Raw genomic sequence first — 18570 nt, forward strand, 5'->3', positions numbered from 1 at the left:
TTTGACAAGAGAAAAAAACACTTCTGATATTAAATGCCAAACCATAAATCTAAATTATAAAATACTGTTGTTTAGTCACTAAGTAGTGTACGACTCTGTGTGACCCCATGGACTGTAGCCCATCACACTCCTCTGTCCATGGGATTTCCAAGGCAAGAATACTAGAGTGGGGTGCCATTTCCTATTCCAGGGGATCTTCCTGACCAAGGCTTCGAACCCATGTCTCCTGCCTTGCAGGTGGATTCTTTACTGATGAGCCACTGGGGAAGCCCTATAAAGTACTGGACTGGCCCAAAAGTTCATTCATTTCTTTGTTAACATATTATGGAAAATCCAGAATGAAACTTTTTGGGCAACCTAATATTAATGCTCTTACAAATACATATGGGAATACTTGTTTGTTCTATAAAATGTTATTCTATTTGATGGTTCCTATGGCTGTAAACTGTGACAGTTTTTCTTTTATAGTATTAGCCATTCTACTGAAATAAAAAATTCATGAGTTCTCCTTTTAGTATTGCCTCAAAATACACAAAAGAAAACGGAACTATAATTGAAAGAGGAATGTTTTATGGTCTTCATTATTTGATTTCCCCCAAATCATATTAAAGCAGACTCTAAGATCCTATAATTTGAACTTTTTAAAACATATAATGAGATTATAAGTAGGACAATTTGGGACAAGATTCTAAGATTCATTTTTGATAAAAGAGAACACTACTTTTCTCTGGTCACATTGTACCACACAGATCAATTTTTTTTTAACATTTACCTGTTTGAAATGTTTGCGAAAAGCAAAATGCTCTAATGACAAACAATAATAAATTATAATAAAATGTGAAGTCATAAAAGAGTTCTGAAAATTAAGAACAAGTACAACCTTGACATTAGATGGTCAGTAGCCTTGTTATGTCAACAAAACCTCCTATGGCTGTTTTTTTAAAAGGTTAGGTCAAAGTTCTACTCCACCAAATTACCAGTCCTTTGACTACAGCTCAATATCATATGGCTTCACTGTAGTACTTATTACTACAGTTTCACTTTTATTTTGGAAGTGAAACTTCTGCAAGATTAACGACTAAAGTCCTCCCTGCTTTATAGCACATTCTTAAAATAGATAATGCATTTCAGCAACTGAAGTGTGTTGTACGTTTTCATTTCAAAAACACCCACAAACTAAAGCGGATATTTAAAATCTTTATTGTTTCATCATCAAAAGTTCTCTTTCCATAGAAGAATGGCAATGCAGGGTCAGTGCATATTCTATGGAAAATTCAGCCCTCAAGTAATTTTAGCCTAGAAATCAGAGACAGCACTATGTCAAGCTAGTGTGCAAGGTCGAAGACACAATGCTGCCGGGGCGATTATTATACAGAAGAAATCCGCAGCTGCCAGAAAAAGAGTCTACGGCCAAGTAAATAAGACAGTAGCAGTGCACCGCACTGACATTCTAGAACAGAAAACAGGGAAGGACCAGAGACTCTACTTTTGGCAAAAAGAAAAACTCGAGTAGATCACAGGCACTGAGCTCCCAACTCTGCCTCCAGCTGCCTGCTCCACGAGCAGCTGTCCCTTCGTCTTTAGGCCTACCTCATGACACCGCAAGTCGCCTTCGGCTGTGTGCAGACGCGACAGCCACACGCGGGCATCTCGTCCTGCTGCCCAACTCACGGCTCAAAGTAACAACTTGGGTTGGGCAAAGAAGCCTTGAGGCATCTCTAGTAGAAAGTTGAACAAACCCACAATCTGCTCCTATTTTTTTTGAGAAATCAACTTTATAGAATGAGATAGTTGTCGTGATTACTGTTTCATCTGAAGGCAAAACAGATTTTTAAGTAAGTATACTGAATAAACATACAAACAAATGTCCTTAACAAAATACTGTCAGACCTGGACTATTTTCAAAATTCCTGAAACAAACACTTATCATTGCGGGAGAGGCGAGTGACCACAACTTGACCATGCCTGGTTACTGGGAATCTGGGGGTCAGGTTTGCATCTGAAGCTGCCACACAGCTGGATTTGGCTGCTTTGCATGAATTCACACAATCAAGGCCATTTATAAAAGGAAACAGTATCTCTGAGGATGAAAGAAAAAAATGTTGAGAAGTACACAGGAAACTCGTCTTAAGTATTTTAAAAACACGTATGTACAACCCACTCCCATGTTCTAGATCTTAAGTCGTTAATTATGACTGGCAAGACTAAGTCACTTGTTAATCACCTCAAGGCCTTCTGTGTGGGGCAGGGACACTCTGAATGTATGGCAGAGCACTCACCTTTAATTTAAGGTGTTACTAAACTGTATGGGAAAATTTACTGAATATATACAATGTATAAAATAAGTCACAGGAGGAAGCAGGAAGAGGTATTCTAGTATGTAGGGTGCAAACATACACTTTCCAGTGTCAGAAGCAGTTCCACGTGTGTCCCTATACCCATGTAAAACATGAAAGCCTGAAAGATCAAAATTTTCACTTATAAATAGAAACAGGATTTTTTAAAAAATGGAATTTCAACCTCGTTTCTTCCTGCCATGCAACTCACTCTAATTATAATAAACATAAATAAAAACCATATCTCAAGAATCTGTTTTTACACCCTTACCTTTAACCCTAAGTTCTTCTAGCAACTGAGAATAAAAGCACTCCTTTGCAACAATTCCATAAAATAATTTTCAATTCACAAAACACCTGCTTTCTGGCAAAACCAGCAACTATTATGGAGGGCACGGCATTAACACTTGGCCCCTCTGAGGTATAAATGCAGCTAGATTTGCACTGAGTATATAGTCTATAAGGTATGCTAATGGTCTGCATGTTTGCATAAAATTGGGAGTGATGTCATCCTGACTGAATGAAAAATTTATTTTTATAACTATGTGTAGTAGTGGAAGTTAAACAATTTTAAGGTAAAAAAAATGTATTTAGCCCAGTAATAGCCAGCAGAACTCTAATGCCTAACCAATGCAAATGGTTATTACATTAAAAAAATAGTTTAACATTGCATATTGATTAAAAAAAAAACTGAACAGGAAAAACACATAAATATTTTAAAATCAGCAGGACACCACAAAAAGCATACTAGAGATAAGTGTGAAATCAGTCAAGCTCCTCCAAAAGAGAAAATCCTTTTAATCCTTCAGCAAGTCTCTGTGAAAATAGTATGCTAACAATACAAGTGAGAAGGGAGCACCTGGAACACCCCCGAGAGGCTTGCTCCACTGCTCAGCATCACTGCCCTGTCTCCTATGTGCGCGGACGGCCGAGAAATGACAAGAAGTCCATGTGACAAGAGTTCAGTGATTCCTTTCACCACTGCTGCCAGCTGAAGTCATCATTGCTTCCAAAGACCAAGAAAAAGCCCAGGATAGTTGCAAAGATGACGGTGTTTCCTGTGAGGACGAGTGCACAAGCTCCCCACTGGATCTACGGATATAAGACAGAAATGCTCAGTTAACAGACATGAAAAACAACAAGGCAACTAAAAGCGATCAAGGCTCCGTTTGTACGCCAACCACGATATAAAACAAAGACGACGTGTAATGATGACTCTGACACTGTTGAACACGTAACAGCTGCTCCTGTAGACCTGGTTCTTGTAGACCTGTGATTCCTTTAAAGAGACAGAAAGGCATGGAAGATAATCATTTTTGAAAAGCAAGCTTGACTTCTAGGTTATGAAGAGGCAGCACAGAATTTTATGATTTTCTGTTTTCAGAGAAGTTTGCTTCAAATCTTCCTTAGTGAATCTAAAAGTTTTACCTAGAGAGCAGACTATACTAGAGCATTGGAGATGCACACGTGCTCGTGTACGGTCTATTAAAGAGGCAGGGGGAGTCACTGCCCTCTCTGTGTGGAAGGGTGGCCAGCCTGTCTTCTTTGCCGTCTCCATCTTCCCAGACAAGGAGGAGCGAATCTGACTGGTGAGTCAGGGAGGTCTCTTCTATTCTTTGGTACCTTCCCACCTGTAGAGATTTCCTCAGGCCGTCAATGTTTTAAGCTGTACAAGGTAGGCCTGGGGTTGTGCGGCACTGGGCGAGTCCACGCCCCCAGCTGTTACCTATCTATTTAAGTTCTTGGCCGCACCATGGGGCATGTGGGATCCTAGTTCCCTGTCCAGGCATTGAACCTGGGCTCCTGTATTGGGAGCATGGAGTCTTAACCACTGGACCACCAGGCAAGTCCCCATGTGCCCAATTCTGAGAGTGAAGTACTGGTATGCCAAACGCTGCTGCCAATGCATTCTAGTATTTGTACCAATTAACAACAACATAAGTAAGGTTTTTCTCTCTCATCTTCTAGGTTCCTATGTCTCTCATCTCTTTTTCATGTTATTTAACAGACTATTTTTCCGAGAAAAACTGAACATAGTCTACTGCAAAATCGTAAGTAGGAGAATGCTGTCACTTACCAAATTTGCTCTGGCAAACACGATAGGGAGGCCAAAAGCTGAGACCACAATGCCTGTTGTAAGAAATATGGCGAGTTCCTTACAGGCGTTACTCATAGCATCCGTATCGTCGACTAGTCTTCTTGCTATGCAGTATGGAATAGGTGAAAGGATATAGAAGAACAGAACGAAGAGGGGCCAGTATTGGCTAGAAAAGGAAAAATAAGTTAATGTAGTTTTTGCTGTCTTTGTCATTTTCCTATACACAGAATATACTCTTTTTAAAAAATAAGGACCAAAGTATACTGCAAGGTACAAATATGATATAGTTTAAATATAAGCTATAAGCTGAATGCCAAAAAAGAGAAAACATTTTGAGTCACAGTATTCCTAAAGTCAACTATGATACAATGATTAAATATTTCTTAAATGAAAAGAAAATGCTTTATGATTTGTAACAGTTGGAATTAAGGCCCAAAATTAAAAATATTTTTAGGTTATAAATAAAAAAGCATATGAAAAATGGGACTGTTAACACAGTAATTTTTAAAATTCAAGATTCATAACCTTGACTTCTAAAATCCTGCTTTGGCATGAAGCTGGAACACCCCCAAACTTTCCTTAGTTCACTAGGAACTCCCAAAATGCTGCATACAGAAAATGAACTGAAAGTAATACTGAAGACTTTCAATCAGAATGTCAACTTTATCACAATAAAAATCATCTAGCTATTGTATTGTGCCATGTCCTTTCCTGGTTTGGATGATATAAAACACTTATGTAAGATATTACCACTGGGAGAGGATGGGTGAAGGGTGCCAGGAACTTCTCTGTGCTATTTTTGCAGCTTCTTGACAGTCCATCATCATTTCAAAATAAAACGTTAAAATGAAATAGATGACTTTTAAAACTGCCATAAAATACATATCATAATGGAGATTTGCTTGTACTTAGAAGCTCATGATAAGCAAAGATTTATCTATGTGTTTCTCCTAAAAATCTTCTGCTGAATATTTTGAGAACGACAACAAAAAATTACAAATGGGCCTAAGTTTAAGGGATAACACATGCAAAAAATATAAAAGGACAACAAGTGAAAAATCAAGGTTACCCGTGTCTTTCCTGTCTTCTCTTTCCCAGTTCTACTGGTGTGGGTCTTTCCTGATTCCCATATGGATAAACTTTAGATATACGAATGAATCACTGTACTTATAAATTTAACAAGATCACCTGTTTAACAGATTAGCAATCACGGCTCTTTCTTGTCCCTTTTAAGACGACCTGGTATTTCCATCAGTGGATGTACTAATTTATCATTTTTCTTTTGATAGGCCTTTAGGATGCGTCCAGTTTTCTTGTTGTTGGTATTATAACCAAGGCCGCCATGAACACCCATACTCTCCCCTGACTACACATCTTTGTAAACATCTGCAAGTAGATTTGTGTGAGTAATTCTAAGAAGTGGAAGGATACGTTTTGAGAGCTACAGGCAAACTGGTCACCCAGGAGACTTGCACCTGTTTGAACTTCCACCCAGAGTACATGACAATGCTTGTCTGTCGTATCTTTTACCTTGGCCAATTGATTTCGTGCAGTTTTAAAAAGTTTTTGTATTATTTATTTATGGCTGTGCTGGGTCTTCCCTGCTGCGCACAGGCTTTCGCCAGTTGTGGCAGTCGGGGACCACTCTCTAGTGCCACAGCTTCTCTTGCTGCGCAGCACAGGCTCAACAGTCGTGGCACGTGGGCTTAGGTGCTCTGCAGCATGTGGGATCTTCCTGGATCAGGAATTGATCTCCTGCGTTGGCAGGAGGATTCTTTACCACTGAGCCACTAGGGAAGTCCTAATTTTGAGTGAGGTTGAGTATATTTTCATGTTCTTATTAGCAAACAGCAATCCTTTTTTACATATTTGTTGTTCGTTTTTCTATTGTGCTGTCTGTATTTTTCTAATTTATCCTATTACTTTAAAAAATTCTCTCTGTCCTATAGAGTAATTGTGTATATAACTTTTTTCTTTGTCAGCTGCTCTTGACTCTGTTTACAGTTTTTTGTGTTGAAAAAGACATTTTACATTTTCTTGTCTATAACTTAATCAATTGGTTCTCCAGATGAAGCAGTTGTGATGGGTTAGCATTTTGCTATCTGGCCATTAAAAACTCAGCAGTAGTCAAGGAACAACAGCCAAAGGCTTTTCTACATGCTGCTGTCCTAAAATACGTTCACACAAATTTTAAGTGAAGACTTAGAAGTTTATCCTTAACAAATGACCATTTCTCAGGTTTATTTCTATTGTAGTTAAAAAAAAAAAAGTGTTTTAACTTTAAAAGTAGAAAAATTTTACACTTAGGGCTTCCCTGGTGGCTCAGTGGGTAAAAGTAGAAAAATTTTACACTTAAACACAAAAAGACAAAAATGTTACATACTTGTATATTGGAAGGGCACATCCAAGCATTAAAAACATCAGCCCAATTGCTCCTCCAAAGGACAAGCTAATCAAAGCTGCAGAGTAAATAAAAAGTCAAACAGAAACAGCAATTAAATCAACATTTATTTTTATTAACATTACTATTAGCAGTCAGAATATTCCCTAAAATCCCAGAAGCAAAAAGCAAGACAAAACACAACAAAAAAGCAAACGTATTAGTGACTCATCTTCAAAAGCTGGAGTTATCTTGTCTTGGAATAAGCTATTTGAGGCATCTTCAAAGCAAAATATACTGATACTGATTTTCAAAGCCCTGACAGATGGCAGGCACATTACCACATTCCCAAATTAATGGTCCCATGTCAAAGGAGTCCCATCCCGGTCACAAGATCAATGATCCTCCAGCCTTAAGTATGGTATTTGTTGTCTAGTCACTAAGTCGTGTCCAACTCTTTGTGACCCTATGGACTGTAGCCCGCCAGGCTCCTCTGTCCGTGGGATTCTCCAGGCAAGAACACTGGAGTGAGTTGCCATTCTCTTCTCCAGGGGATTTTTCCCACCAAGGGATTGAACCCGAGTCTCCTGAATTGCAGGCAGACTCTTTACTGCTGAGGCGTGGGGGAAGCCCAGTGTGATGTGACATTTACTCCACACATCTCTAGAGTTTCCAAAAGCAGTCTGTGCAGAAACTCCGCAGTCAGCTTTACTGGACTTTAGAGGCCTCATCTATGGGAAAAGCTCTCCTGATCAGCGACTGCTTCTTGCACATATGCCCCTGGTGTGTACAGATGAAAAGTGTTCCAGGGTACCTGTAGTCAATAATCTCAATTAATTTTGCTACAGATCTTTAAATAGCTTGCAAAACTACAGCCAGATTTCTTTCCCTAAGCTGCTACACATCAGAAAATATTCAGGATCACAGGTACAATCCTTCAGTTGTATCACCATTTTAAGACGTTATCACAAGCCATAGATACATTCTGTAGGCGAAATACAGTTTCTGAGGTCACAAGCAAACAACACACACACCCCCCTATACAAAGCATATATTTTAGAAAGTGTTTTCACATATATCAGTGAGTAGAAACAATGTTCTTGAAAAAGTATAATCAACAGTCTAGAATTAAACAAAGAAATAAATGATCAATTTGAGCTCCACATAACCTCTATTTCTGCAACTAACAGTGGCTAAAAGAATAACTTTCTTTTTTTGTCCAACGATGCAGTCTATTAATCTTAACAGAAACATTAAAATTCAAAAGAGCTGTCAAAAGTCTACAAATTAGCAAGACAAGACTCAACATAAATAAACCAAATTAACACTTAAGGGGTTAAATGCTGCTCAGAATTAGACATACTTCTCTGAATTAAAATGGTCATAATCAAGGACACCCACAGACATGGGAGCTGAGCAGATTTAGTTTTCATTCCGATCACTGATGTAGGTCATGTCAACCCTGAACACATTTACTCTGTCCTTAATGCCATTAGATTTTCAGTTGCACAAGGCAAAGAAAAATAAAAATATCTGCACTTTAATTTGTGGCAAAGGAGGAGTTTTAAGTTTCCAAGGGAATGCGATGTCAACAGTGAGGTAAATACCGAGTTTACCATGTTTTGTTCAGTTCAAGACAGGTCCTCAGAAGCTGGTCTTGCTTGCTTGTGAGGACACGCATTCACCCCAGGCTGCACCCCTTGGCCTCTGCATCTGTACTGGCCTTCTTTCCCCTCCTGGAAGTCAGCGGCTCTCTCAACCACAGGCCCTTTGCATATGCTATCCTTTCTACCTCAGATACTTTTTCATTCACTCATTTCATTCAAGAAATGTCTACAGAGAGCCAAATACCTAACAGGTGCTGGGGTGGTGTTAAACAATAAGGCAAGGCTGTGAACAACTTAGGAGCCTGCATTCTTATTCCAGCTCTGGCTTCTTTTCGCCACATGAGCTCCTGCTTTTCCTTCAGATCTCAGCCCAGTTACCTCTTCCTCAGTGAAGTTTTCAAAAGTCCCTGACTAGACCCATTCCCCCTATTATGTTTATTTATTCCTTCACTCTGCAAACATCTACTGAGTGCCTCCTGAGCGCTGCACACTGTTCTTGACACTGGAGACAGAGCAATGAAAAGAAATTAAAACTCTTGCTCTCATGTCTATGTTCTGGTGGGAGAATAAAGTGATTTTTTAAAAGTAAACACATGTCAAATATTATTTAAAAAACAAAACAAAACAAAACCAAGGGCGTAGGAGTGCTATTCTAGATATATCGTCCTGGAAGCCATCTCTGATGAGCAGACATCTTGGGCAGAGATCTACGTGAAATGAAGAAGTGAATCAACCTTGCGGCTATGTGGGGGGACATTTCAGGCTGGGGCACACGTGCGGAGGCCCTCTTTGCTCTGGCGTGCCTCCCCGTGCTCATTTATCACAGCGGCCAGGTTTTTTGTTTGTTCTCGGAAAAAATATAATTTTATGTCATCAATCGACAATTTCTTTAAACTGAAGAGTAAAATACATGTTTGGTAAACAAAGATTAGTAGAGTAACTGATTTTGAATACATTTAAGCTACCGAATTACCATGACATTTGGACAACCAGACATGAAAATGGTTCAGTATAAATGTTTATGCAATGCTATACAGATTTGTCTTTCCTTCTAAGCTGTTCACGCCACGAGAGCAGAGAACAGAGGTTTTCTACTGATTCTCAGGCCTCAGCTCTTAACACTCCATAATAATTATGTGTGGAATGAACGAAAGGAGGCTGAAGGAAAAGAGAGAGGGTGGGGAGATGGAAAAAAGAAGTCATGAGAAGAGAGCCCAGTGCAGCTGAGCAGAAACAGTTGCAAGGGAGAGTTAAGAGGCACTGGGGCCCAGCGCCTATCAGCCACTTACTATCTGACTATGTGAGTCATCTGAGCATCAGTTCTTTCTTCTATAAAATAAAGGTTGGACTAGATCTAAAATGCAAATAATTCTCTGAACACTAAGATACTTGTTACAAAACATGCTGAAGAAGTAAACAACAACAACAACAACAAAACCAACTCCGCTTTTTGAAAGGTAACTGCCTAACAGCTCAGTTCACCTTATTTATACAAAAGCCATTTATGCTGACTATAGCTTATAAACCTGGAGGAAACAGAGAGACCACACAGATGTCACAAAGCCCACATGTTAAAGCTAACATTCTCTACCCTCTTATTCACAAGTTATTTATTTGATTTTTGTGACAATTGTTGTATGTTGGAATGAAACCTTTTATTTTACAGAATCACCTATGCTCACTTATACATATATATTTCAATAGGCAATTCATGTACCCAGAACAAAGTTAAGTGAAAAGGAACCTTCCTTTCCTGGAAGCAATTACTGTTATCTGTATCGTTTGAGCACAAAATTTTGTAAGCTTATTTTGCTTCCCATATTGAAAATGATGAGAAACAGGAGGGAGAGCTGCAGACAAGAACTGCCCTCTGATTGGAGGGAAGAAACTGGAAGATAAAAAAATCAGGCATAAAAAATCTCAAAAAGCATACCAGATTTGTGATAGTCTTGGCCAGGAGATTAGTAACCTTAGAACTTGGTTGTGGTGGTTAACACTGTTCTATGACAAGAGAAAAATTACTTACATTCTTATCATCAAAAAAGAGTCTAAATTCTTTTTAATATGCTCTTAAAAAGTTAATGATGTAGAAAAAACAAACAAGGAACTGAAAAGAGATAAGATTCAGGTATCAAAAGATTCCTTTGTGTGACATCTCACCTCCGGGTCATACTGGATAAGATACCAATGGGGTTAGATAAACTGCTCAAAAAAGTGTAAAGTTCCTCCAGTCTTATGAATCAACAACCAGGTTGATGTATATACAAATCTCGCCATGGATGTATAAACGGATGTCCTAGATGACAGATCAACAAGGCAAAATTTTACACTGTAATTAAGTGATGCAACATTCAGAAAGCAAAGCTTAGATGAGTCTGGTTTCTGCTCCCAAAGCCTCCAGGTTAGGGGTGGAACAGGACAATTATCTAAACTCTCAAGACACTGGGTGTGGTTTCTGTGATTACAAAAAGATTGAAATAGGAGAAGGGACCTAAACTGGGAGTTACCAGAAAAATCCAATATGTAACAAAGTAATAGACAAATGACTTGAGAAGTCAGTCCAGGATTCAATTGGTAAAGTATCCACTTGCAATGTGGGAGACCTGGGTTCGATCCCTGGGTTGGGAAGATCCCTGGAGAAGGGGACGGCAAGCAACCCACTCCAGTACTGTGGCCTGGAGAATTCCATGGACTGTATAGTCCACGGGATCACAAAGAGTTGGACACGACTGAGTGACTTTCATTAACATAAAGATAGGTCACCAGGAAGAAAACATCCTGATAACAACGACAACAATCAGAAAACTGTACTGAAACCAAAAGTCTAAGTACCATTCCGTCTGAGATACTTTCTGCTGATTAATACTCACCTACCCATAATTACAAAGTTATTTTCTTGAGAGAGAGCAATTGACAGTACAGAAATGGGAAAGAACTGGGAAACTGGCAACATCCTAAAAATCACATTTCTACCATGACTCCCTTTCACACAAGTATTTTAAAAGGTGTGTTATAGTTCAAAAGGAGACAGGAAAGCTATCCTAGCTGCTCAACTGACAAAGTTTTCTACCGGAAATGTTTCCAGACATTATAAACAAACAAGAAACAGTAAACGTGACTCTGGGGAAGAAGCTCGGCAAAAGCTGTCCTTGAAGAAAATAAAACAACAGAAAAAACAGTTACTGAAGTTCTTCACTTCCTGCTTGCCTGCCCTTCAAACAAAGCCGCAGGTCAGGAAATCAATGTAATTCGTTGTCAAGAATTAAGTTGAAAACGTTGTTCCTGGTTATTTGCTTCTAACCTAACAAAACTACCAACCAACAGCTGGAGGAAAAAAACTAACATTCCTTTCTTTTTTAAAGGAAATAGACAAAACGAGAACTTTTTCATTTTGTTTTAATTAAAAAGACTCTTTTACCTTAAAAAAACCCCACAAACCTAACTTAATAAAAACAGTGAAATGTGAAAAAGCCTCAAGGTGCAACTGTGGAGAGGGGAGGGAAAAGGAGCCCTTTGGGGTCGCTCACGGGCTTTATCTAGTCAGACCAACACCACAAACCATAACGCATCCGTTTTAGGAGCGTGAAGCTCAGAGTCCGGGTCCTGACACGGATGTGATCGCCGAGGTTTGGGAAAGAATCATCCCTAAAGCCCTTCCAGCGCATTCCTGGGGGCTCGGTTCGGCTCAGCATCCGAAAAGATAGCACTTGTGCCTTTAAATGGGAAATGACACCGATTTTCCATAACTGGCATCTCTGGCGGCCTCCTCAACCCCCTCAAAACCACACGGTGCCGCCTAGCCCTGGGCTGCAAACTCCTGCAAAACGCGTGTGTGTGGAGCCGAGCGGCTGCGGGACTCCGAACGCCCGGCGGAGCCACTTCAATTCTTCGCACCGGGGGGCGACGGGCGGGAGCTAGGCGGCCGAGCTCAGCACCGGGCGGGGGCTGACGCGGGAGCCGCCGACCCTGCCCAGTCCTTTCCGGGAGGCCGCCGCGCCCACCGCGGCCCGGAGGCCGGAGGCGGGGGTCGCGGTCGGGGGGAGCCGGGAGTCAGCCGCCAACGCAGGGAGCCCCGCGGCGCGCGCCGGGTCCCGGTAGACGGCGTGTGGGCCCCGCGTGGGCCCCCCCGTCCCCTCTCTCGGGGCGGCGGCCCAGCCCGCCCGGGCTCAGCGCCCCAGGCCCACCTTTGATGCCGGCCATGGTGGTGACGTCGCTCCTGCCTCCGGGACCCGAGGCGGCGGCGGCGGCGGCCTGGAGACCGTAGACGCGCGGCGGCGGCGGCGGCCAGACAACACCCGGAAGTGCGCGACGCAGCACTTCCGCCGGCGGCTCGCGCTCGCGCGGGGGCGCGGGGGGCGCGCCGGACTGGGGACCGTGGCTCCAGGCCCCTTCCTCCTCCGCTGCGCTGTTGTGGGATCACTGCTCTCCGAGGCTTTCCGCCCCCTGTCCCGGTTCAGGGGTCGGTGGAAACACCAGCTTCATCCCGAAGTCCCCAACGGGCATCCCGCAACCTCCCACATCCTTTGAGGAGACGGGACGCGACTGGAAGCCGTCCCCTTGGGACGCGTGGTGTGATGCCTTTGGGGGAATCTTTTAGCGTTCTTCACCCACTTCTCTCTCCGCTCCATCTGGTAATAAAGGAGTGTAAGGCCTGTTGCGTGGCCTGCACTTGGCTCCTCACTTTCTGACACAACCGGAGTTCTGGTGAGACCCACCTCCCTAAGTGGCGGCGGAACCCAGTGACAGGTGGGATTTAATACAATACAAACGGGATTTAATACAAATCCGAGCTTTTGGGAGTCTGTGAGAGTCGCTTGTGTTTTTGTAACAGGGCTAGGGAAAAAGGAGAAAGCAGAGGTACAAATACATTTAGTTAAGTCGTCCTGCAAATCGATTGAACATTTACCATGGATGAAGTGATGAAAAACTAGATACAGTTTCTGTCCTCAAGGAACTTGCAGTTTAGTGACAAGGAGACGAAAAGGTGTAAAATTACAACAAGGACAATTGTTAGCAACGTGGATAACTAGTCCAATGACAGTCTGATTTAGATCCATCAGATAACTATTTCTCTGAGGGACAACAGCAGGATGGACAGGTGGGTAAGCAGGAGAGAAAAGGGAAAAGCCATCCTGGGGAGAAGATACTGTTTGCAGGGGTGGGGAAGGGAAAGAGCACATTTGGGAATCCTTTTGGGGCACAAGCCCTGGTGGCTGAGTAAAGTGTATCTTCCCTAATTTGCTTGTACAAATTAGGGCAAAAGGGTTGGGCATTGCAGACATTTGTTCTCCGTGACATTAGTGGGCAACTGGGATTATTCTTCAGATTATCATTATTATTATTATTCAGATTCTTCTATTTCTTTTGCATCCGTGGTCATGAAGAAATCCTAAGTGAATATGCTCTGATTTTTCCCACGAGACCCAGTGTTTCCAGCTTTAAAAAAAAAAAAAAAAAGCGCTACCCTAAGGACTATTTTTGGAACAACAGATGTTGTTTAGAGTCAGTTGAGACCTTAAAACAGTATTTCCAAGTGTTGTATTTCAAAGACCACTTACAACAGAATTCTTTGGGATGGTTCTTAAAAATGCACGTTCCTAAACTCCACTCCAGACCTTCTGGCTCAGACTTTTTGTGGGTAGAGCCCAGAAATCTGAAATTTTAACCAGCATCCCAAAGGATTCCTATGCAAAGTAAAGCTTGAAAATAATTGTCTGAAGAAGGTGGAATGTCAGTTTTCCTGTCATCCGTTTTCTAAGCAAATCCTAAGGATTAATAGGGCTTCCCTGGTGGCTCAGATGGTAAAGAATCTGCCTGCAATGCGGGAGGCCTGGGTTCATCCCTGGGTGAGAAGATCCCCTGGAGGAGGGAAGGCTACTCTCTCCAGTATTCTTGCCTGGAGAATTACATGGACACAGAGGGGCCTGGCATGCTACAGTCCATGGGGTCACAAAGAGTTGGACAGGACTAAGCAACTTTCACACTTCACTTCAAGCATTAATATTACATCCTTTGAATGTTCTCTTGTTCTCTAAATAGTCTTACATAAATTCCTAGTTCAAAAACTTTTCCTTCAGATAGCTTCCTATCTTCCAAAGTCAACTTGCAAAGATGGGGATGAGAGGAAGAGAGCTATTTTATTTTGAGCAGCTGCTATAAACATTTATCTGTTGCTTTAAACACTGATCTAATTTAATCCTCTCCACACTTTGGTAAACTTGGGATTCTTAACTCTTACAGATCAAGTCAGAGACATCTCAGAGAAGTTAAAAATTTTTTTTTATTATAGAAAAAATTTAATATATAAAAAAGTAATCAGAAGTGTCTAATGAACTCCCATGTACCATCAGCTGCCTTCAACAATTAACACACAGTCAGTGTTGTTTTATCTATATTCACATCCACTTTCCTTTACCTCCCATAGTATTTTTCCCCGTTATTTTGAAGAAAATTCCAGATATGATTTTAATAGCTCAGTATGTTTTGAAAATGATTCTTAACAAAAACATACATTTATCACACCTAAACAATAATTCTTTAATATTTTTATATATCTAGTCAGTGCTTACATTTCCATACCTCATAAGTGTCTCTTATAGTTTATTTGAATCAAGGTCCAAATCGATTTTATATATTGCTATTGCTATGATTCAGAGATGTTATTAAAAACTGCTTTTTATCATATAGCTTTTAGCTTGAATGGTAACTCTTCAGAACCTTTCCTAGACATCTTCTTTATTTTAGCATTTCACATCATATTACCCTTATTTTCTTCTTGAAGGCACTTATTATTTATCTGAACCATATTATTTGTTGGCTGCCAGGGTCCAGCCCTGGTGGGTCCAGGGAATTCGAAGGTGGATGGCGTTGGCGTGAGAAAAACTTATTTATTGATTAATATAAGATTAGATTAAGAAACAATAGTGTAGTAGGAAAATTAAGTGGAGGAAGAGGGCTGAATAACTTGGATTACACAGAAGACCAATAAAATTCCAGACAAGGAATTTGCACCATCTACGTTGGGCCACCGGCGCTCGCTTGAATATCTAAGGGTGCCTGACCTTAGGCTCCCTTTCGCGCGGGTCTTAACAGCCAGGGCAAGTAAGTGGACTTGGTGAGCCTCCGCGCCCCAGATGGGAATTCAGCCTGAAATTAGAGCGAAGAGAAGAAAGAGAGAGAGAGACACTGGGGAAACCAGTCCAGCAACTAGCTCCGTCCTCTGTTGTTCAGAAGGCCTTTTATACTTTTGATAAAACATGGAGATCAATGGGTAACACAAAGTTATGCAGCGTTAGAGGTCCAGACTCTTATCAAAACCAGGCTTTTCTCTCTGCATACCTAATTGTATACACAAGTCTTAGATAATTTACATCATCTTCCAGCCAAAAGGGCCAATTAACATTTTACAGCCTTTTTTCTGATAAGGGTTTGTCAACCAGAAGACTTATTTGTGTTGATCTTCCCAAGGTCTGGTGCCACTCTCAGAAAGCACTAAATAAAGTTACATTCTTACATAGCAAGGATACAAGAGGAGTGCAGTGATATATAACAAAGAGAAAAGTAATTAACTCAAAAGTCTAGTGTTGCTAACATCAAAACTACTATATATCCTTTTCCATATCCCATTTACATTGATTAACATCCTCCCAGGTGCCGAAAAGATAAAGAATATGGAGGCCTGGCGGCAGTCATTGGGTCAACAGTGAAAACCCATCACCAATATGATTTTTAACTCTTTAGAAAAGGCTCTGTATCTATAAGATGCTTTCAAGCTTTGTGCCTCTCGCGGTTGGGGGGCTGTAAGCAATTCACAAGCTGTAAGAGGTCTGGGGAACCTGTTAGGCAAGCTAGAGAGCTATCAGAGGGGTTTTAACTAAAACATCCCTTTCAAATGCAGAAGACTAAAGCCCTGATTTGACTTTTTCCAGAGAATATCAGAAGAGTGGAAGAGCAGGCAGATTCTTATTTTTTGGGGGGGTGGATGCTCAGGAAATTCCAGGGGGAAAACCTGAGGTCTGATTAGCCTTGCCATCAGAGCTCTTGCCGCATGACCTTGTCACGGGTGGAATTCCTCATGCTGGCTCCCGGCAGTTGGCTGTCTCTCCCACTAGAATGTAAATTAGTACAGTCCTTTATGTTTTGTATACCACTGTCATAAGTGTACATGGCCATTGATGGGACCTCAAATAACAGAAATTCTCTTAAGGTAATTAGTGGCCTCTACATTGCAAAATCCAAAGGTCACTTTCTGACCCAACCTTTCAACAACAGTGGACGCTGGTGACCATTCTTTCTCTCAACTACCACACCATTACTCTCCTGTTTGTTTCTTATACCTCACCAGAGATTACTTTTCAGACTCTTTCCAGGATCTTATGCTAGAAGTTCAAATGTTAGTATTTTCTTAATTTGGTCCTGGGCCTGTGCCTTTGTTGGGCTTCCCTGGTGGCTCACACAGTAAATAATCTGCCTGCAATGTAGGAGACCCTGGTTCAATCTCTGGGCCAGGAAGATCCCCTGGACAAGGGAATGGCACTGCACTCCAGGATTCTTGCCTGGACAATTCCATGGATAGAGGAGCCTGGCAGACTACAGTCCATGGGGTTGCAAAGAGTTGGACAGGACTGAGCGGCCAACACACTTTCACTGTCTTTTCTATATCAAAATGCTCTCCCTATGAATTGTATCCCTTCCTGTCACATTAAATACTGGTTTCATTTTGATAATATAAGTACAAAGTTCACCTTAGCTTGGAAATTTAGACTTGTCTGTCCAAGTGTCTATTTAACATGTCTATCTGGGTTCCTGACAGTCACCTCAAATCTACTATGAGGAGAGACACATGATTCTAAGGGCATGAGCTCGCTGTGTCCCCGTTTTCTGACAAAGCAATAAAACTGTCCTTTTCTACTTCACCCCCATCCCCCTAAAAAAAAGGCCTAATATGCAGAGACCAGAATTCTCTATTATCTTTATTCCAGTCCTGCTTGGTCCTACTCCATGCTACCACTGTTATGCCTCCTCTTGTTCCTTTCTTTCCCAAACCTACTTTCCTTCAGTTGCACTTCCTTTGTTTGCCTCTCTGAACCTCCAAGTTTTGTTTTATTCACTGTATATCCCCAGTGCCTAGAACACTGCCTTGCAGGTACTGTTAGATACTCACTTCAGTTCAGTTCAGTTCAGTCGCTCAGTCATGTCCGACTCTTTTCAGCCCCATGAATCGCAGCACGCCAAGCCTCCCTGTCCATCACCATCTCCTGGAGTTCACTGAAACTCATGTCCATTGAGTCGGTGATGCCATCCAGCCATCTCATCCTCTGTCGTCCCTTTCTCCTCCTGCCCGCAATATCTCCCAGCATCAGAGTCTTTTCCAATGAGTCAACTCTTCGCATGAGGTGGCCAAAGTACTGGAGTTTCAGCTTCAGCATCATTCCTTCCAAAGAACACCCAGGGCTGATCTCCTCTAGAATGGACTGATTGGATTTCCTTGCAGTCCAAGGGACTCTCAGGAGTCTTCTCCAACACCACAGTTCAAAAGCATCAATTCTTCGGTGCTTAGCTTTCTTCACAGTCCAACTCTCACATCCATACATGACCACTGGAAAAACCATAGCCTTGACTAGACAGACCTTAGTCGGCAAAGTAATGTCTCTGCTTTTGAATATGCTATCTAGGTTGGTCATAACTTTTCTTCCAAGGAGTATTTTTTAATTTCATGGCTGCAATCACCATCTGCAGTGATTTTGAAGCCCCCCGAAATAAAGTCTGACACTGTTTCCACTGTTTCCCCGTCTATTTCCCATGAAGTGATGGGACCAGATGCCATGATCTTCGTTTTCTGAATGTTGAGTTTTAAGCCAACTTTTCCACTCTCCTCTTTCATTTTCATCAAGAGGCTTTTTAGTTCCTCTTCACTTTCTGCCCTAAGGGTGGTGTCATCTGCATATCTGAGGTTATTGATATTTCTCCCAGCAATCTTGATTCCAGCCTGTGCTCCTTCCAGCCCAGCATTTCTCATGATGTACTCTGCATATAAGTTAAATAAGCAGGGTGACAATAAACAGCCTTGACGTACTCCTTTTCCTATTTGGAACCAGTCAGTTGTTCCATGTCCAGTTCTAACTGTTGTTTCCTGACCTGCATATAGGT

General features: G+C 41.5%; 1 protein-coding gene across 1 annotated transcript; it reads right to left on the reverse strand.

Annotated features, from left to right (window-relative positions):
* Window positions 1-1222: 1222 nt before the first annotated feature.
* On the reverse strand, window positions 1223-12699 carry LEPROTL1 (leptin receptor overlapping transcript like 1). The gene is made up of 4 exons (XM_068970715.1): window positions 12606-12699; window positions 6818-6893; window positions 4414-4600; window positions 1223-3428 (listed from the first exon to the last, which is right to left on the reverse strand). The coding sequence occupies exons 1-4, from the start codon at window positions 12619-12621 to the stop codon at window positions 3312-3314; spliced, it is 396 nt and encodes a 131-aa protein (XP_068826816.1). The 5' UTR covers window positions 12622-12699; the 3' UTR covers window positions 1223-3311.
* Window positions 12700-18570: the final 5871 nt, after the last annotated feature.

The sequence above is a fragment of the Capricornis sumatraensis genome, chromosome 4 (genome assembly GCF_032405125.1).
Source record: "Capricornis sumatraensis isolate serow.1 chromosome 4, serow.2, whole genome shotgun sequence".
NCBI classification, from domain to species: Eukaryota; Metazoa; Chordata; class Mammalia; order Artiodactyla; family Bovidae; genus Capricornis; species Capricornis sumatraensis.

Excerpts from the sequence above, each read along its gene's own strand:
- LEPROTL1 (XM_068970715.1), bottom strand. Across the intron at positions 4,601-6,817 it reads TGTGCCCTTCCAATATACAA|CCAATACTGGCCCCTCTTCG; the intron begins GTATGTAACATT and ends TTCCTTTTCTAG. Across the intron at positions 3,429-4,413 it reads TGTTTGCCAGAGCAAATTTG|ATCCAGTGGGGAGCTTGTGC; the intron begins GTAAGTGACAGC and ends TTATATCCGTAG.